Source organism: Anabas testudineus, chromosome 23 (genome assembly GCF_900324465.2).
Source record: "Anabas testudineus chromosome 23, fAnaTes1.2, whole genome shotgun sequence".
NCBI lineage: Eukaryota > Metazoa > Chordata > Actinopteri > Anabantiformes > Anabantidae > Anabas > Anabas testudineus.
Window position 1 is genome coordinate 4049923 of NC_046631.1, and position 22232 is coordinate 4072154.

Here is a 22232-nt window from a genome sequence, read left to right on the forward strand (position 1 = left end):
ACAGATGAGATGAAGTTTTTAAGCAACTCGGTTAACTTTTCTCCCCGTGCAGTTCAGTTATTTGGAAGTTACATAAAAAAAACCATCATTCTCTCTCTTTTTTTTTTCCAAAGCATGGATCACACACAAACATAACTCTATTAGAGAACTTAGAAGTTTGGGTTCTCTTTGATGGTGAGTAAACTAACTGTAACTGTACGCCAAACCAGACCTTGAAGCCGCACTGTGAATGAGATAGAGGGAGAAAGAGAGAAAGGGAGCGCAAATCTCAGTTGTTTGTTCCACCCACCCACCCGAGCCGAGCCTTCCCTGACCTTTCTTTGTGCAGTTGGACATCAGGCTCAGCAAAAGATGCACTAGATTAAAAGGATTGTTTCTGTTACTGATATAGGCCATATTGTACAGAGGGATGGCTATAGACCAGGCTACAGTCAATTTATCACGTGTATTCATGCACAAACACACACACCCACGCGTGGACACACACTGGCTTGCTTATATACGCACAGACACAATGTCAAAATGCGGCGTGACACAACGGGACCCTTTTAATCTGCATGTTCTGTTTGTTGCATTGACAGTCCATCTATTTGCAGTCAATCGTTAGGTGGCCATAGAAAACTGGCCAAAAGTCGCTGAAAGGCAAAGTGTTAACAGGGAACAAAATATTTGGACTTTGCCAGTTTTTCTCACATGCACTTAACTAGGAAAAGAGACAGCATTTATTGTTTGTTGGTGTTTTTTATGTTAGGTAGTTCCCAGTTAAACGGACAGTAACAATTGATTGTGAATTGAATACTACTTTTCAGTGTTTTCAAAGTTGTAACTTTGGCTTCTCTTGCTCTTTTGACTTTGCACACATTACGCATGGTTGGATGCTATGTTTTACTCATGTTGTGAGACTTTGACAATAAAAAAAGAACATGCATATTCAGTGACACCTTTTACACACAATAATTTTGTCAGTGACATTTCCTTATTCTCAGCTGTTATCTCAAATGTAACCTTGTACCTCAAAAACCGTATATAACTGGCTTGTTTACATGTTTGTACTGTATGTTTGACCTGGATCATTCAGTTCCAGGGTTCTAGTCCTCTCTGCTGAAGTCTCCTTGAGCAAGACACTAGTTTCCCTGTCAGCTGTGAGATTGCTACTCTGACCCCATGTTCTGACCTCCCTGTGCTCTAGGAGCAAGTAGCCGAGGCTGCATCTATCGCGTGTCTTTCTCTCAGTATTGATCACCCAAAGGAGGGAATTTTATATTCACTCGCCACTTTCCACCAGCAGGCCATTGTACAAGGTCAGCTTTAGAACAGCGCCTCTGGAAAATGGTAGGGTCTCATTGTTTTGGTCGGGGACACTGAGTCCACCACAAAAGACGAATGGAACCTGTACCACTTGAAAACCCATTTAGTTTTACACAAGAAATAAATCTTCTCTTTAATTTTGTAGTCTTTCTATCCAATAATATGAAGGCTAGAGGTCAGTTTACATAAGAGCACGTAAACTTTGTTGACCAACTACTCAACTACTAAAAAAATGGCTGCTGTCTTCTGACAACTTTCTATTTCCAAAGAAACCAAACTTTGTCCGAGTTGAGAAAAGGCTACTTATTTCCTAATTTGTCTTTATTCCTTTGAAATTGCTGCTTTTCAAAGGGTGTCTGTGGCTCCAAGGACATGGAACCAGGGTGAATCCATAACTCTTTGTAAATCATCAGAAAAATTAAAATCACAACATAATAATAATATGCAGAAGAGAGTTTCATGATTGTGTTCCTAATTATACGCTGGCTAAATTGCAGTCAAATGCTCCAAATTCCAAATAAGAAAAAAAAATTGAATTACCTTCAAATTTCTAAACAATCTTTTGTCAGCTTGCAGTTTGCTGCATTCCCAAAGCCCCCCTTTTGGACTTTCAATTACAATTCATTTTGATTAAACATGTAAATACACCATCCTTGATGGTGTCCTTTGTTAGCGCGGCCTTCTTTTGGCTAAAGACCATACTCTCTTGAGTGTTTCCCATGTAATGAAGATTGAAGATTAAACAACAGGAAGGAGCCATTATTTTTGTCAGGGAATTAAAGTACCATCAATCTCACTTAATCACCTTCCTAATATCTCCTCAGACGCCAGGAGAAAGCTGTTACGCAGCTCAAGGTTAACATGCTTTGTTCTGTGGAAAGCAAAGAGAGAGAGGAGCAGAATAGACATCGTGAATACATGTATAAAGCTATTCTGGCATGCTTTGGATCACACTGTCCACCAAGTGGACACAGATTGAGGTAAACTGTGTTGGTGGGAGGGCAGGGCCAGGAGGGCGAAAGAAAGAAATGACAGCTATTGTTTGGTCTGTAATTATCTCCGTCTGCCTATTCGCCTGCTCATTGCCTGTAGAGACAGAGACAGAGGAGAGAAGGGCCAGTGGTTTGCTCTTGTAGCCTTGTAACAGGTGGTCCAGTTGGTCCTTGATGACCAACACAGCTATGCTGCTCTGCTGCTGTGTGTGTTTGGATGTGTATTTGTGTACTGTTTTATGCATTATGGCGAACCATAACCAAATCACATATGCATATGTGTGCAAGGTAACTGTAGGCACTTTAGTCATGTGCATACTTAAATTAATTTAAAAGATAAATGTATGTTTAGTACTGCAGGTATTATTTTAATTTATGACTATTTTCTTTATTATCAATGATTAAGTTGTCAGTGATATATTAGATATGAATAGTGGATCAATCCCAGTCCATTGTACATTTAACAGAATTTTTATCATCTTACATTTCACTGCAATCAACCTGTGTCACTGTCCACACACCTGCTAGAGTCAGACAGCATCTTTTCCTCCCTGCAGTTGGACCTGCTGCTCTTAATGTCATGAGACTGACTCATTCACAGAAATATCGAAACGCAGTAAAAAATAAAAAGATTTGCTTTGAACATGGACAATTTAACCTTCTTATTCCACACAGCTCTTAAGCTTGGATGTGTGTGTCATTATGTTAAATCATCCCTATGATTGTCCAGTGTCAGTATCACCTCTACACCTGCAGACCCACACTGATGCAAACGGTCTAGAAGTAGGAGTCATTCAGACACAAGAATCAACTTTTGATGACTACATGAGTTAGCGATGGTCTGAGTGAAACCTGTGATTCCCTAACTGAAGAACCACTTCCCCTCTGCACAGGGAGCTCATGTAACCACGGAAACAATCTGTCAGACCACACAAAAGAAACAAGTGAAAACGGATGGGGATCGAACGCTCCAGTTGACTTCTATTGATTTACTGCTGGAAAGAGAGAGAGAGAGCAAAAGTGATGTGGGCAGACGTTTCTGGGCTCAGTTCACCAAACTTAGAGTTACCTCGAAAACACTAGATACAAACACATTTGTATGCTAGTACACAGGTATGATGTAGTCTTTATACTGACACGTTCATTTAGAGATTGAAGAAAGAGAAGGAAAGAGAAGAAATATCAAGTCACTAATTCTAAAAATATGTCTGAGATGTCTGTGTGTTCCTATTTGATTGAGTTACGACTCAGAGGAGGAGATTTTTTGACGTTAATTAAGGCATTTAGGGGACGCAAGTCATTTTAAAGTACCTTAATAGCTTTAATAAGCACTTCTCCCCCCTTCTGAAATTGTCTTACACTCCCATAGGAAGGTGAGTTTGAAAAGAGCTGGGCTAGTGGCAACACACACTTGCAAGGTATACTCTACATGTACCCAAACAAACTGTGCACACTGGATTGGTTTTGACCATTCAATGAGTTGAATAGATTTCGAATCTGAAATTGTGATGTGATGATCTAGAAATTAAACTAGGCTCTCAACCTTAGCACGACTTACACATCACAGATTAGCTTTATGTACAGTATAAAGCACTAACCTGACATTGCTGTGGTTATGTCCCTGCTCTAAAACCAAAAGCCTCAAATGATCCCAGCTCTTGTTTGTGCAATTGCTTATGCAATACTAATTATACACATCTGACTAGTAACACGTGATTATGAGAAGAATTGGCATCAAACTTTCCCAATAAAGTCTTTTATTTACTCAGACAAACAGGCTTTTCTTTGCTGTTTATTAGGTTTGTATTTTTCTGTTTCTCTCTTCTGGGGTGAACAGTTTGCAAGCCAGGAATAGTAAGGGATGGTAGTGTCACAGGAGCCCATCTGATTTGTTGCTTAGTTGTACACAATGTAACACACACAAACACACACACACCAGACATCACATACAGACATGGACACACCCGCCTGAGGACACGATTTCAGGCTTTCGCCATTTTTGTTCGGCCCCCTGTGTTGTTTTAAGTGTGTTGGAAATCTTGTGTTGGGCCATCAAAGCAGCAACCGAACCGTTAATGGCTTTACGGCTTGTTAGTTAGTTTTACCCCACTCGGGGGTAGGGGGGTACGCACGTCTGTGTATGTGTGATGAGGGGAAGTATCGTTTGAGTTAAGTATTAAAGAGGACAGCACTCAGGATTGTGTCAGTGGGAATTTACATGCACACAAACGCCGGAAGACACACATTCGCCGAGATAGGACGTGGTTGTGCACACGCACATCCAAAGTAGGAGACGATTATATATAGTGAGGATTGACTCATATGCACAAACACACACAAATAGTGAGCCAGCATGTCGATAGTCATCTCTCTTTCTGTCTCTCTCACTGGGAGTCCAGTGAGGCCTGGCCTAATTGAGCTGGCCTCAGGAAGCCCATCATTAGCCCTGCTGCTCCGGTCACACATGGCCACCAGATGTGAGTCCAGCCACAGTGGAACGCTGAGTGTCACTCTTTCTCCCTGTCTTCCTCCCTCTCTCTCTCTCTCCATCTCTCTCTGTCACTCTCCAGCCTAATAAACTGGCTTTTGTTTCTGTGTGGCCATTGTCCATTAAGTCTACCGCTGCCTGCCATAAGAGAAGTCACTGGGGCCTGAATGCGATGCTTTGTACTGACAATAGACAGAAATAGGAGAGGGAGACAGCAGATTGAGAGAGACGGATGGAGAGGGAGAAAGGGGGGGGGAAGAGGGGAAGAGGGAGGAATGGTGCCTGGCAAGGATTTCAATGCACCCTCTGGAATTTTTATGGCTTGTTTTTGCAGTTTCAGAATTCAGTGTCATGGGGCCATGAAATATACATTGCAACTTTCTCACCTTCCTCTACCTGCTTGTCCATTGCTTTATTGTGCTCATGGGTGATGGAGATGTGTATTTGCATCTGGTTACAAGCAATGACTCACAAAGACCAAGACAAAAGGGAATTAGTCTGATAGTCAACACTCTTATGGACGTTTGTTGTTAAGACTCCACTGTTGGTGGTGTGAATTGTTCTTTTTCCTGCAAAGCCTGTATAGTGGTTTCTTTGCCATGTGCATATTTTGCAGTGGTAAATTGTTTTTGTTTTTACATTTTATGCACTTCTGTTCAGTGTGTATTGGGCTTAGTGTGGTGCCAAAAGTAGAGATGGATGGATTATTGAACGGGCATACCAGGCACAGGTTCAGAGGGCCGCTGGGCCCACGCCACTGTATGAAGTGACTGCTATCATTTCTTCTTGGAAACTCAATCGAATGACTGCAAACTGACAACAAAGAGACAGAAAATGGGTAGAAAATACATTCAAAAACAACTACAAAAGGATACAAAACAAGCAAAGAGACCCACAATGAAAACTAAGAGACACAAAAGAAGCATGACTAGACAGAAAATGACTAGAAAGCAATGCAAAATACTCAGAGACACAAAAAATTCATAGAGAACAACTAAAAAGATGTGAAACAGCTAAATAGAGATGCAAATCTACCAAATAGAGAGACAGAACAAATAGAAATAGACGTCAAACAACTACAGAGAGAGAAACAAATAAGGCCAGTCACAATAAATCAGCACAGTGTAGCATAAAATTGCATCTGTCAATCTGATGTTATGAATGAGGGGTGGCTGACCTTTTAAATGTGTCTGCCCAGGTGTCAATTGCCCTATAATCCATACACCAAGGCAGATGTTCAAATGGCTGAGTAAGAGGGATACAATGTGGTTTGTCAGATTTAGCAGTGTCACCTGACCACTTTCAAAGTTTCACTGGCCAAGAATGAATCTTATTTGTAAGATTTTCTTTGTACATGGTCTGCATTGGTAAATGGTGCCTCCAGGAAATAGCCACATGCTCACTTTCCAAAGTCTGACATGATAAAATGCTTGCATTCTACCACCTACCTACTCGGCTTCTACATTGTACCAAGCTTACTGCCACTTAAGTGGAGGCATTACAGCCTTAAACAGTATTATCAAGTCACTTGAGTACTGTGTCTAGCTTTAAGCAGTGAATCACATTTTCCTCACTGGGCTTACCGTCGCTATCTGTGTCCGCTGTAGTCAGTGTTTAGTGTTACTCTGCTAAAGTATGGATATTATTTTTGCTGATCCTGTGGAGTTTGGCCAGACTCTAGATAGTTCACATATATTTGTTAATACTCTTGACTTAGAGGAAGATCAGATGACATTTTATGACAATTATTGCTTGCCACTGTATATTATGTAGGGTCATAAACCTTACATTGTGCCTTGGAATGACTTTTGTTGTTGTTTTACAATTTAAGTTTACTGCAAAAATATGTCAGGTTGATGTCACAAGTGATCGTGAATCAGTTTCACCGGCTGTAGTGCAAATGAAAATATTGGCGTGTGCAATCGAGGGGCAAGACAAGAGACAGATCATCACATCTTGTGCTGATGTAGGACTACGCTCAGACTCATGTGGTCAGGGTGTGTAGGCAGTGACTGAATGATCAAGGCACTGATGCCATTGACTGGCTCTCACATATACCTGACCTAAATCTTAATGAGCACCTGTGGGACATAACGTATCCGTGCATCCAAAGGAGGAGGATTCCCCAGGACTACATCTGCTGAAGCATGGCCAGATGTTGTTGGCTCACAAAGGGCACACAGGGGTCATGCACACTTCTCAGCCTGAGTTGTTATGATGACATTCACACAACTTGGATGAGCCTTTGATTTCATTTTTTCACTTTGATTTTCATTAAGATTTGTTCATCAAGATCCGATTTGTGACATAAACATTCTTTTAATTGTTACGAGCAGCGCCATTTTCTCATAACCATACCATTTCACTGCTATACATAGGAGCTGGTTTAATTGTTTGCTGTAAAAGAAGTACACATGGCAACAACACAATTATCACACTAATGTAAGTGAAACACTTGAGTTATCAGCTCATTACAAGGATAATAAAGCATATTGTTTACTTCCACTCAATAAGCACCTGTTAGTGTGCCCTGCTTGGGGTCTGTAAGTTGTACAAGTAAATACTTGACATACTTGAATATTTAGAGGAGCGTTTGTGTCAGTGGTGGAAAGAAAAGCTTGCAAGATAATTTCAAGTCCTTGTGATTCTGCATCATTGCACACACATAGTCAGCTTGACAGCATGAAGTGGGCTTGCCTGCCTGATTATCTGCTTGTTGAATGGTAGTAGATAGTGGAAATACACATCGGAGGCTCTAACCTGCAGAATAGTAAAGTAAGTCTAATTATCCTCTTTTAAATATCTTCTCAAAACACACTCTTTTAATAGAGTTCAACCAGAATTTTTTTGAACGTTACCCTAACCCTGACCCTACAAAAGTCATGTAATGTAGAATTCTAGCTATTCTAACAAATTGGTATGCCACAGGTTTCCTTCAAAATAAAAACCTGTATCTCTTAGCCACTAACTGCACAGGAGGCGTCTGTTTGTGCGTTTGTGTGTGCATGCCACTGTGTGGATACATTTCAACAGCTTCCCTCATTTGAGACAAATATAATTATCACGCATCGCTTTGTTTTTTTTTATATTAGAAAGTTAAGTCTGTGAAGTTGTATAACATGCATATGTGTGTGCATGTGTTTTTATATAGTGTGTATTAATGCAAACGTGTTTCTGACATACTGTACTGTATGGGTGTGCGCATACATTTGTGTATTAATGCATTAGTGTGTATGCCTATGTGTGAAAATGTCTGAGAATAGCAGCCATGTTTTTCAACTCCCACTGGATCAAGGCCTTTTGTAATCCACTGAGCCGACGTAATTCCACCTCACTTACAATGGATTTGTCTCTGCTTTGTCTTCTCATTATTGTTCTCATTCACATGATAAGCTGCTTCATGATTCCATTAACATTCTCCCTCAGCCACCATGCTATAGGCACCAACGGTTCAACTTCAGCGCTGTGGAATTACAAACTTTTTTTCTCAGTTAATCTTTGCTCTGTGGAGCTGAAGGACGGTTGTGCAAAATCCAATTGTTGCGCTTGGAAGACACAATAGAGCGTCTGACTGTTTTTATGTTGTTGTCATAGTTAAATACTGCTGCAAATGATCAAGACATCTGTGAATATACTGTGTACTGTTGATTAATCCTGTAAAAATGAGGAAGAATGGGAGTTATAGAATCTGTTATGTAGACATACACCATACATACAGTGACATGGCAAAGTTGTTCTTTTTTTCCCTGTCCTGCTACTTGATGGTAAATATCACGTGAAAGACACAATAAATAATGGGGAAACTGAACCGTGATGAACAATTTTTCCTCAATTTTCAATATTCAGAGACAGTACAAAAGTCCTCTGTTTTGTTGGAGCCATAACAGAACAAAAATAAGAGTGAACTGTGCACTCACAGTCGTCAGCGGCTTCAGCTCCTAATGGTGTTACATGACTAAAAGGCTGCATACAGTACAGTTAAACTTTACAACTAATATTAATTCTGTCTGCATTTCCTGGCGCTGACAGTCAAAGGCCTGTAGCTTTGGTAAACATCTCTTCCTACCTTTTCAGCTTTGTGTTGCTTTCTCTCTGTCTCTGTGTCAGACATGCTAATGCTATTGATTCTTATTGGAAACAGGACAGAACCATCTACAGATAAGAAGACAATGCTTGCAGCGACCCATAGATTTCTTCCTGGTGCTTTTGAGAGGTGTATTGCAGGCTGTATTGGAGTTCACAGGGTTCTCACAATCTGTTGTCTTACAGATTGTATCGACAATCTCCTCTAGGCTCAGCCCAACAGTCTGTTTTTCCTTTTTTCAAACAGAATGGCAAATTGTACTCTATGAGCTCAATGTATGTGTCTGTGTGTGTATGGATGATTGCGATTGTGTGTTTGTGCATACAGATGGCATGTTGTGCCCTGGTTATACATTCCTTTTTTGGGATTTTTATATTTATTAGGCCTTAAATCATTTGTTGTTGGTATTTTATTTTATTTTATTTTTTATTTTTTGCATTTTTATGTATGTGGGTGTGTGTTTGTGACAAAGGTTGTGTAATTTATTTATCTAATGTCAGGATCCCAGACAATGGAACGCCAATGTCAAGGTTGGCAGAGATGGTTGCCATGACGATGCTGGCAAACAATCCCTCAGATCTGGGCTCCCTTTCTCCTCTCTAAGAGGAAGGGAGGCTTTTGGAGACTGAAGAGCAGAGAGCCATCGTTTGTTTTTGTTTTTTTTCCGCCAGTAGAGTGGTGGATATTGATCAAGAATCGAACCCTCGTTGCTCCGTACAGAGGCCTAATGCACTTTCGACCAAAACTAGAAAGCAATGGAAAGCGCAGGCACACAAAAAGGATGACCAGCTACAGTGTATCACTGTGGGGAAAAAAAAAAGTAAAAGTGACTGAGACGAGAGGGAAAAGATCTACTGTAGGAGTGCAGGAATAAAGAGAGAACATGTTTTTAGGAGTAAATCAATTAGGCTGTCACTCAATTAAGCTGCTGCTGCTGCATACAGTATATGTGAAGGAGCAACCACGTGCACATACAATATAGCAGTCAAATTACACATTTAGTACAGTCGCATAGGTTGCTGCACACGTACACTCGGCGTGAGCCCTACCTGCTCAGTGTAGGTCTGTCACGCAGGAAAGAGAGTAGTTAAGTAAAACGTGTTGAGCCCTCTCAGGTAATTACATCTCCATGCTAATGTCTAATTAGACAGCTCTGAGGGGACTCATCTGCACTGCATTAATTAATGCAGTCAATCCAGAACTTACAACACACACACACACACCTACAGTGGCAGATACACACCAGCAGACGTACACACTTCCCACTCTGTCGACCCATATTAGACAGCAGGTGGGAATCTTTGTATATTTGAGTGAAGCAAATCAATCAGGCCTTTAAGTTGCCAGTGTGTGTGTGTGGTGAGTGATAACTCAGATGTAACAAGAGAACTGACACTCACACCAACACTAAGTAGATTCAGTCTGTATTTATAGTATCTGATTTTGCCTTTTAAATGAACGCAGGATAACCTATGTGCTAACGATGTCTGTCATGGCTGTTTTGTGTCAATATTTCGGAGTTAATCATTTTAGAAAGATAAGTGGGTAAAGACATCAAAGTAAATGTGGTCACAAAGCATTTAATATAAACTTCCTACATATGGAAGTTTCTACATATTCACACATTTATAATTCTACATCATTTTTTATTTATTTGGGCAAATAAATGTGTGTGTTGTACAGATATTGAATTAAAAATACATCATCTGATTACCATACTGTATGTAAATGATGCATGAAGAGAATTTCTCTGCCTAATGGAGGACATCTCGATGACTGGCAGGGAGAAATCCTTTGCTCAGAGCACACGTGCGTTTGAAGAACTAGCCAGCGTGAAAAGACTCAATTATTCAACCTCTGACACAAAATATGTTTTAGCTTGCTGAGCCACCAGGACACCCCCAGTTTCCAGACGATGCAGCTCCGCACAGTACAATGGTAACTGGTTTGGCACAGTGATTAGCTTTGACCCCGATTTCACCCCACGTCACCCAGGAAGCTGCTAAGATTGCCCCACAGCGTCCTGCCTTGTGTGTGTGTGTGTGTGTGTGTTTGTGATAATCTAGTGACCTGGGGGTTTTACAGTAGTGATGAGAGGTAACTACACTAATTCCCTGACGTACTGTGAGCGTCTGCTGTAATTAGGGCCAACGCGTTGGACAGGTCATGCCTCTGTGTTCCCTGTTCACTCTTGTTCTCTCACTCAAACACACACTATCATCTTTAAGTAGTGATTCATTTAGAAAGTGAGTTTATGTGTGTGTGTGTGTGTGTGTGTGTGTGTGTGTGTGTGTGTGTTCATTACTTTTTTTCTGCCGGGGAATGTGGGATGTGCTGTTAATAATTGACTGTTTTGTAAAGAGTTACATTATGTTGTTCTTAAGTGTCTAGACATTCGCCCTCTGTTAGAAAGAATCTAACAGAGGTTAATAATTAATCTGCAGTGTATTATCCTGAAAGTATTTAGAAACTTTAGAAATTTAGAAACGTTTTATTTGGACTAAATATTTGTACACTTGTTTACCTGCCTGTGTAGTAAATGTATTTGTCAAAACATGTAACAGAAATATTCTGTGTGTGCACACAGGCCCTTTTTGACATGCTGTACAGTGTAAGGGGATCTCCTCTCCGTCTTTCCCCTCGGCAGCCGCGTATCGCCATCAAACCGCAATAACATGCAGAAATCTGCTTGCTAATTACAGCATTATAAATCAGCAGTTGTAATTATGCTAATTAGACTGCTAACTTCCTCTCAGAAGCCTACACAAACAAAGGCGACGGTATCGGATGATGCAGCGTGTTAACGAGCTTGTCAACTTATCTGACACACGCTAATTACTCCGTGGGACTCCTCTGTGTTCGGGAGGAGGAAGAAGTGTTGGAGTTTTAAAGGTTGCAACACCTCGGTCTGTGACCCCCCCCACCCCCCCCCCCACCCCATTAGACTCCAGGTTAATACCTACTTTATGTCTTTCAGTTGGATCGCACTAAAGTTTTTACCTGCATCACTTACTCCTGCTTGTTTAACAATTAGCATGGGTAATTTCAGCTTCGGGAAGTTGTGAGATTGTGATGCAGCTGATTTAAGCAGTGGATTCAAGACTAACTGTGAATGCACACATATAACCACACATATCATTACATCAGTGAATTAAGAGCTGTAAAAACATCTATATTGAAATGCTACTCTCTGTAGGTTCTAATTAAAATATTTAAGCCATAGCATAATTGCATTTAGGATGCAGCTTATGACTTTTAAATCCATCACAAACCTGAAGGATGTGTTTCACATGCTATTATAGCATCACATTATGCACCACCTGGCCAGAGTTTTCAAACACTTTAAAGTACATTAGCCCAAAACTCGCCAACAAAAAACTAGGCTGATCAACACAATGCAACCCACAACCAAAAATGTATGGCTATATTCTGTTTTTTTACTTTCACTGCCATAATGCAGGAAAATGGGATCAGTGTTCTGGACTTGTTTGTGACAGGACACCATCTACTATATTTCTGGGGTGAAAAAACTTCTGAGAACCTCACAGATGTTATTTTGAGTTTACGAATGCGTGGTTGTTTTTCATTAGTTGATCTGTGTACATTTGCACCGTATACAGTATGTGAAACTTTTGAAATAAAACATGATCTGAGCTTCATCTAAGTCAAGAGTGCTAGTGGAAAAAGTATGTGAACCCTTGAAATGAATAACTTGTTGACAAACTCAACCAGTAGCTGTGGATCAGACCTGCACCGTGTTCAGGAGGAATTTTAGTCCATTCTTCCTGCAGAACTCCTTTAGCTCTGTCATATTCTTTGAATTCTAAAAGGTTCACATACATTTTCTTGTCGCTGCCATGTAAAGAAAGCACTGAACTGTTGTTGATAAGAGCGCTGAGATTCAAACTGCCAGAGATCAGCATTAATGACTCTAATTCAATTAAGTCTCTAGCTACTGCCCATGCTAAATTAATTTCTCCACTGACACATTAACGTACAAACATCTAATTTCTACCATCGTTACACAAGCTACCAGACGTTTGTTACACACACACACACAGTCCCAAACATCTGGACACGTATCAGTAATAAATGCTGTGCCTGCCCTAATCCCCTCTCCTGAATGTTAACCTTTGGTTTTCTGTCCGTCTGCCTGTCCGTCTGTCCATATGTGTGTTGTGTCTGTGTCTGTCTGTGTGTTTGTCTGACTATCTGTCTGTCAATATGTCAGTCTGGCTGCGTGTTTTGTGTGTCAGAGAGACTGCTTCGGAAACACAGAGCTGCTAGAAGTTGAGGGCTATGAAGAACGCCGAGCCCGAAGACAGGTGAGAGGGACTCTGTCACGCGTTAATCATTTGCACCGATCATATCTGAAATTCAAGCTAATGTGATCAGCTGATGTCGTGTGTGTGTGTGTGTTTGTGAGAGAGAGAGAATTAGAGTGTGTGAGTACATTTCTCCGTGCTTTTACCACTAATGGGTAGCATAGCAACCCCAAAAGGATTCTTGCAATTCATTAGCGTGATGTAGAGACATCATCAGATGGACATGGGAGCACTTTTGACACATAGAAAGGCAGACAGGTACAGTACTGAATGAATTTAAATCTGTTTATGCCACCCTAATGTTTCACCGAACAGACCACCGGCTCCTCTCTCCTGCCGCACAGGACTTGCATAGCAAAGTAACTCCGAGTCCCCTTGTTGCTGATCAGAGTTGCTAAAAATGTTGCTCTGTGCATGACTACCACCTGCTGTCTACCTCCGTCTCCTCCCTCCCTCCATCCTCCACCCCTCCTTCTCCTCCTCTCTCTTTCTCTCTTTCTCTGGCAGCCTCGCTCTGAGTCGTGTTTGATTTCATAAATTCATGTTTTCTCCCACTCTGACAACTATTTAATGTGATCTAACAAGCCCAGATGAAAACAGCAGCAGCGATTCATCACTGGTACCCAGGCACTCGCTTTATTACAATTTCCTTCAGATTTTTGAAGCTTCTGTCAGGATATTTGATGACAGGGCCCTTTTCTTACCTTTGTCATAATTATTTTACCCCTTGTAACATGTCACATGATTAACTCCTCTCCTCTTCTCCTCTTGTTTTCTCCTCTCCTCTCCTCTTTCTCCCTCAATCTGTCTCTCTGTTCAGTATGCGGTGCTGAGAGGGCATCATTACCGAGCCCGTATTTGAGTCATTTTGATTTAAGCAGCCAGACAATGGCCTGTTGATTGAAGCAACCAGAAGGCAGACAATAGGGTTCTATGCCACATAATGCGCCACCATTTTTTCTGAGCTCCCCGCTTTCAGAAAAGGGCCCCGGCTCTCCATTGTGCCTCTCCCGGAGGGAAAAAAATGGTGCTTGGGGAGGAGGAATATTTTCCCGTGGTATGTCATTATTTTGCAAATTTCTATTATCTCATCATGTTGTCTTCATTGTAATTGCAGCTAATTAGGAGGCTAGTTAGGAGCCTGGGCTTTGAGGCTGGCTCGGCTGCTGAAAGGAGCCCACCGATTATGGCCCCGACAAGAGAGGAAGCAGGAGAAAAGGGGAGATTAATGCTGTTACCCAGGAGACACTGGCTTCCATCTGCGGGGAACAATGCAGTTTTGTTTTCTCCGGGATCCTGCTCAGATCAACAGAATGGGCTAGCTCTGCTCTGCTCTGCTTGGCAACAATGCCCAATTCTGTCTTACCGGGGCGCGGGCAAAAAACCCCCTCTCTTCTCCTCACCTACCCTGCCCCCCCTCCTCCAACTCCAGTCACTTTACCTTCCCTCCCTCCTCCTCTGTCCCTCCCTTCCATCATTCTCGCCACCTTTTCCATCGTTCAGTGGGCCCTGACTAAAAAGCTTAGCGCCCTCAGCGAAGCCAGCCAGCGCCAGTGACTGAGAGCTCTCACACACCCCCAGTGTCAGATGAAAGCAGCTCGATGTGTGGATAGAGTTCCCAGGTTGCGGGAGGTCGTGCCCTTGTCACACACAGAGCTGCTTTGGGTTTTTTTTTTATTTTTTTATTTTACTCCCCAATCCCTGTTGAGCTCCAAAGTACTTAATGAAATAATATACTCTGTCCCTTTTGCTCTTTCTTCTTCCACTCGTTTCCTCACTCACCACACAGACCCTTCCCACCCTCCACCACCTCCCTCGCCGAGCTGAGGCAGGCCCCTTGTCTCTGAACGGGGGCCCCGGGGCCCCTAGACACCATATTTGCAAAGAGAAGGGGAGAATACAATGACAGAGGGAGCCTAGTTTGGTACAGTACAAACACACAGAGCACAAGCAGGAGAAATGAAAGGCCTTTGTCTGCTTTTGTCAGAGGGTAAAGGACACTGAGAAAGAGAGAGCGAGCGCTTACGGATAGAAAGAGACAAAGAGAAACAGACAGAGAGAAGAAGGAGATAGCAGGCTGGATCACATGACTCAGAGCATTGTGATCCTGAGTGAGAAAGGTTTGGAGTGGAGCATCTCTCCATCTGGTCGAAAGAAAAAAAAGTGGGGAGAGACAGAAAAACAGAGACGAGGATGGAGAGAGAGAGAGAGAGAGAATGAGAGAAAGTATTGAGTAAGTGCCAGCGACATCTGCTCCCGTGGGCACAACAATAAAACTCCCTCTAGATCAGCCTCACACCATATATGCTCGCACAATGCATCAGCCTCAAAGGCACAAATAAATATGTGTTTGCGAGCGCTCGTGTGAACGGAGAATGCTCTTATGTCGACGGAGGCTGCCCACGGATTCCACATTTACCTACGTGCTATCTTAATTAGCTCATCGCATATAAACTCTTCTCACCTCGAATCATTGGCTCACTCTGGACAGTTTGACTTTTCTTTCAGGGATAGAACGAAGCTCAGGAGAGGTTTTTGTCATTCCAGCAAATTGGATCTCCTACATGTTCCACATGCTCATTTAATACCTCCACATGCTCGTTTTATTAACGTTGCTCTCAATATTCACATATACTGTTTGCATACAATCTGCAATGTTTTTAATAGTCCAAACAGGGGAAAGTGTTGCGTGGTATTGTAAGAAACAGCCTACTTGCTGTAAGCATCTTGTTTGGAAGTAATTACTGCTTAAGTTAAGTTATGTTGATTTGACCCCTGTTAAATCCATATTACAGTAAATAGTAAATAGCAAATGTGTTTTAGTAAAGGATATGAAAACCAAATGGCTGTGATATAGTGCCATACAGTACCATACGAGGATGAACAAACACATATATAGGATCTGAAACTGGCTCTACATACTGTAGCAAACACACAACCCATGATTATGAGCCAAATAAACAGTTTTAGTACAATTAAACATATTCCCTGTTAGATAGCATACAATAAAAGAAATTCATGTGGAAATTCTAGCTATTTATTCTTTCAGATATTTTGCCTTTTGTATGTAACAAATGCTTTCTGTACGTTTTTTTTTCTTTCTGTTAAGTGTTTTCTGCCAAGGATCTGTTTTTGATTGGCCGAGAGATGACTGGAGAGAAAAGGACCTCCACTCCTCCTCCCACCCCCCATTCAGGATTTTGAAAAGTTGGACCTGAATAGTTGGAAAGTTGTGTGTACCTGCATCTGAAAAAATGCAAGGGGAAAAAAAAAAACTTTAATCAAACAGCTTGAAATTCTAACAAATTCTGAAAACGCGTAGACAAGGTAATCTGTGTTGTTTAGGGACCACGGTGCGCACCCAGCGCCATTTATCTGTGTGGGGAAAAATTTCTCCCTGTTGCGTTTAATGTGTAGTCAAAGTGGAGAGGGCGAAACGCTACTCTCTAATTTTGCATGTCATCTCTCTCCAAATCACTTCAAAGATGAGGCCCTTGCCAAAGATTTCCTCCTTTTTTCTCCTTGCCTTTTTCCTTTTCTCTCCCCCTCTTTCTTTTTCCGCCTTTTCTTGTTCCCCGAGTTGCCGTTGTCACCATTGCTTGGCGCCAGGAAATCTCGGGCATCTAAACAGCAGCACACAATGTCGTAAAAAGGCTCTAGAGTTTTACTTTCAGATGTCACTCCAATAGCACACATCTGCTACGTGCCGTGCATCTGCTAGGCTCTCCCGTCTCAGAGAGCCGTGAGCGCTGATTGAACTGAAGACAGAAAACATCCTCATTATCGCGGGCAATGAGCGAGCTGGGCTCCCCGACAGCCCTTTTAATGCATTCACTCGCTTATAACTGCAGCACAGTGTTGTGAATACACACATATACATGCAGATACATACATGTGCACACGTGCGTGGACACAGGCATGCAGCCTTCTTGTACTGTAAACATAAACATGGACGTGCATGCTGCTCTGTATCCAACTGGCCCCTGTGTCATAGACAATAGTATTAAGCAGCCATGGTGTCGGTGTCTCCTGAGAGCTAGTCTGTCTGTCTGTACTGGATGTTCAATCAGCAGATTTCTCTGCCCCTGAAGTCCGTTTATGACAGAAATTTGCCAAACATTTTCTCTCTCTCTACTTTTTTCTCATACATTATGTGTCAAAATCTAACAAGGAATTAATTATAAGTCACTTTTCTTCATGAATAGTTTGACTCTAAATTCCTCCCGTTCGTTCACCGCACAGTTTTGCTGTTTTTTTTTTCCAAATGACAGAAAGTCTCTGACTTTTCCGTCATTCCCATCCACACGTCTCATAGCATGTGGTCCATCAGTCTGACTTGCAAACTCACTGTTCCCTCATTATGCTCAAAGAAGAGGCAGCTTAGCATATCTCAAAATTTGTCTAGAGTCACAAAGCAACATTCGGAAACACACTGAAATGCTTCCAGTTACGTTTATTGCCAGGATATTTAGCTGACACACCCACTGCTGATTGTTTACTGCTACTTACTGACCTAAACTACAGCATACATGTTCAAGCAGAAAGGTTATGTTACAAAGCCAAGGTGTGGACTTGGATGTGGTCACATATCATGCAGAAAGGATGATAGTTGTTATCCAATTACATTATAGTGAAAGTGTCATCCGGAGTTTTAGAGATATGACTCACATTCAGAATATCTCAGCCTTTGTTGCATAAATTAGGTCATTTTTGTTTCAATCTGTCTCTAAGAGTCTCCAGCTTTGTGCATTAGCAGGATCTCATTTGGGATATTATGAGATGTCAAAGCTCCACTTCATGATTAAGATCAATACCTGCTTTTTTTTTTGCACAAATACACAAATATCCTGCCCGTTGAAGATTTAAAATTGCAGCTACTTAACAGATGCATGTTAAGCTTCTAGTTGCGTCCAACTTTTTCTCTGTTTAGATGTCTGACCTGGAAATAACATTGAGCACTACGCTCTGTCAGAAAGGGCAACCAGGCAACATGAAACACTTGACGTCAGCTTCTGGATACAAGCTGAGCAATCAGCGACTGTCAAGGAAAGACGTGGAGTGGCACTGAGGGTGGCCAATCAGATTTCACTACAGGACTGCCTCCCCAGTTCCCCTTTTGGCTCCTCCTCTGCATTTGTCATCACCTCCTCTCATCAAGACTCAGTTTTCTCGCCCTCATCCTGCTTGGTCCCATCACAGAGTGGTGCTCTGCAGTTGACCGGAGCTTTGGCTTCTCACTCTCACCTACTGACGCAGTGGTAATAAGCGGGAACTGTGGCAACCGTCGCTAGTGTCAGACTTTAATGGCCACATTTCCAGGCCTGTTGTCAGTATCAAACAAAGCCTTTCCATGTCCTCTGCTAATAGCAGCCCTTTCTCTGACTCATTGTCACTATACTCTATATCTTCACTTTTGCCACACACTGAACTGGTGGTTTGTTGAAGCCTTTTATCCACTAGTACTACTAGTATCAGTACGCTATACAGTATTTAAAAGTTACTTAAATGTTGATGGAAATTCCCCTAACTGCTTTGATATTGTTGTCTCGTTCTGTCTCTATTTCACCTAAAAATCGTTGTCACAGGGAAGCACAGAAAGATGATTAGGAAGGATTTATAAAATGAGCGTAAAGGAAGGTGGAAGGAAGCGGGGAACTGTATCAATATAGCCAGCTGAGTTTGAGTGTGTGTAAGCTGTATTAGCTGGCTGCGGTCAGCAGGGGTGAGGCTGTTCACCAGGTTAATAGCTACAGAATGAACTGAGGACACAGTAATAGACTGATAACAGAAATGGGCTTGGGAAGAAGAGGGAGGAGAAAAAAAAAAGAAAACGTACAAGCTCAGAAAGAGAAGTCAAAGCTGCACAGGCAGGAATCAGGGGGGAAAAAAGCGTAATGGAGGGTGGGATTAGGAAGAGATTAAACAAAAGAGAGACCAAAAGAGCAGGCAAGGAGATTAGGGTAATGTATCAGGTTAAGGTTAAGTGGGGAGCGGGTACTGGGAGCAGAGTGAAGGCATCAGGACAGGAAAAGAGAGAGAGGGAACGATGTTTGAGAGACTACGGAAAGAAACGACAGGAGAGAGAAAAGGAAATAAACAGAGGTGAGAACTTAATAATCGAGGTAAAGAAGGGCAACTACTAATAAGGAAGATTTGATAAATACCTAGTTTCTTATGTAATTCTTCTTATTTTGTTGCGTGTTGCATGTTTAGATCAACATTGGGCTCTACAATACATAATAAAAATCATTTCACTCATTATGGTCCTATCGTCAGTGTACCACAAAAACTCTGTAGCTTCACATTTCTGACTCTTGGACAACTTTCTGTGATAGCTGCAATGACAAAGGCAGTCGCTTGCACTGACTGCATCAGGTTTGTCCCTACTGTTTTCGAAAAGTAGGTGCCTTTGAATGTTTGGATGTTTCTCTCTCATTACAGTGCAAGATTGATGGTGGAATAACTTATGCATACAAGACGAACAGTGCAGTGAGTAAATTAGGCTTCACCTTATTGCCTTAAAGAGCAGAAGGATGCATTCCACATCAACAAGAGCGACTTTTAATGATAAATTCAAATGTTTTTATGTAAATATTGTTCTATTTACATTACAAGTGAGGGGAGAGAGTCCCTTAGGTAGACAATTCACAACATAAGGTGAAGACAGATGAGAATCAGAACCTCTGGACGCTTAAATGATTTGATTTCTACTCAAACACAATTATGTATGTGTGAATATGTGTGTGTATGTGTCCATGTCCGTGGCCTAATGATTGCGCTGTCCGCTGAGATTGGAACACAGGAGGGAATTAGTCGTCATTGCATATCAAAGGCTTTACCATTAGAGACACAGGGTAGGGTCTTTCTAATGAGAGGGGGTACTGGTATGTGTGTATGTGTGTTGGGGAGTGTGTTTGGATGGGTCACAGTATATGCATTCTTACACACACCTTCAAAAGCAGCCTTTTTTATGCTTATTTTACTTGGTATTAAATAAGTATTTAGAGCAAAGATGAAGTCAATGGCATACACGCACTGTGTTGCCAGGTCCCTCTGGCAGGCCTCACTGTGCCTCTCAGTGTGGCACAGCGTGGGCAGAGGTGCCAGCGAGATGCCAGGGCTTTGTGCACCACGCTAGATCCACGCCAGCCACGGCACGTACACAGCACACAACGCGTCCAGGGGCCACCTATAACTTTCATCTGGACATTCGTCCATCTCCTAGTGCCTCTTTCTCCTTCAAGTGGACCTCGTCCTCTCCCCGCCTCTATCCCTCTGTGTAGATGTTTGTGTGTGTGCATGTAGGCTGATTGGCGATGCCCTCTGTGCCATCTGCAGCAACCCCCCCCTACCCACCTCCCACCCTTCCCACTCATCACAAGGGTGGGCTTAACCATCTGTGTGCCAGTGTGTTCCCACGGTGAAAAGAGGGGGGCTGTAGTAGTGTAGCGGTGGTGGTAGTGATAACAGGGGTTGCCACAACAAAGACTCACATAAAAACACAAAACGCATAGTCAACTGTATGTTGACATATGATCAAGATGTGACAGAAGTTCACAACAACATAAGGTGGTGTCTGCGTTTGCTACGCATTGAATCAACACTGAAATCTGATGTAAATGGCCTCTATAAGTGGTGGTGAGTTGCGGTTGTGGTAATGACAAGTGTGCGTCTATGCCGCATGCTGTTTAATGGAGACTGCTGGGTTGTAAGACGTTTAGGAAGCTCACCACAACTGGAGTGGCCACGGGCCAGCTGGCTAGTAGCCTAAAACCTCAAGCAGCACTGTTCCTTTTCTGTTGTTTTCTTTTTACTCACTTTCCTCAACTAGTTTTAATCGTCTTTCTTACCCTTCAGCCGCTGTCGCTGTCTTACTTTGGCATCTAGTGGTGGCTTTTATGCTTTATCTCAATTCACCCTCCTCCCGCCATCACACAAACCCACATATCACAAACACACACGGTTGCACACATACAAAAATACTGTGAAGCACCAAAAAACAGGCTTATTGTGGCGGCTTCCATGCATGCCCCCTTGCCCTACCTGCCCTCGTATAAACTAGACACAGGCTCACACCGTTTTTTTTTTCTCTTTTGTTCTCCATCACATAGAACCTTGAGAATGAAAAAAGAAAAAAAAAATTGCAAAAGAAAAACTCTTAAGCGTCAAACCTCACACCCAGTCTGCTATGTGATAAGATTAGATTTATTTCTCCAGCTGTGACATAGAAAATGGAAGTGGATTATTTAGTAAAAAATGACAGAATTAAATTAAAACTAGTAGGCGTTATTGTTAAGCAAGGAACAGTGGGGGCTTAAATACAGTATATAGGCTCAACATGGCCCTCAGGCAGTGGATAGCACAATCTCCTCTTCTCTTGTTCTCACCAATGGACTTAAAAACACACATATAAACAGCCTTCCAGGACCACAAAGCCTGTGTAGAAAATCATTTCCTCTTCACTCTAGATTTCCTCATGCTCTCCCTTTTGCTTTTCTTCGGTTCTCTCTCTCTCTCTTTCTCTCTGTCGTTCCCGTTCTCCCTCAGAGCAAGTACACGGGGGGCTGCCAGGGCGCATCAATCCAGGGTTGAGCTTGTGCCTTGACGTGGAGAAACACAAAGTGCGGAGATTTGGTGCATAAACATGTGTGCTCTTAAAAAAAAAAATCGGCTGCAGCGAGCAAGGAAGAGGGGAACAGTGCCAAATCCCCCCATTCAGCCTCAGACCGAAGGAGGCAGCATCCTGACAGCTTTGGGGTGGAGAGGGGGTGAGGGGGTGGGTAGATGGAAAGAAAGAAGGGGAGGTATAAAAGAGAGATAGCAAATGAACGAGGAGATTGTTATGGAGGAGGTGGAGGAACAGACAGATGAAGAGGTAGAGAGAGAACATAAGCTCCTGGGGATAAAAACAAAGCTCAGGGAGTCTCAAAGTGATAATCTGCTGTATACTCAGATTTAAAAACCTTAAATCTTTCCTATCACTGTGATATGATGAGATCAAGAGACAACTTTTAGTTTGTCCAGTTACTTCTGTC

At 42.2% G+C, this 22232-nt stretch overlaps 1 protein-coding gene across 9 annotated transcripts in view; it reads left to right on the forward strand.

The window, feature by feature from the left end:
* Positions 1–22232, forward strand: part of sox5 (SRY-box transcription factor 5) — a 184448-nt gene that overhangs the window by 71952 nt on the left and 90264 nt on the right. The window contains exon 1 of one of the 9 annotated variants that reach the window (XM_026363639.1): positions 13124–13197. The exons of the other annotated variants lie outside the window; for them this stretch is intronic. Coding sequence (XP_026219424.1) covers positions 13172–13197 — 26 coding nt within the window. The 5' untranslated portion in view covers positions 13124–13171. Of the gene's footprint in view, positions 1–13123; positions 13198–22232 lie in introns of those variants that run through there. 9 annotated transcript variants of the gene reach the window in all.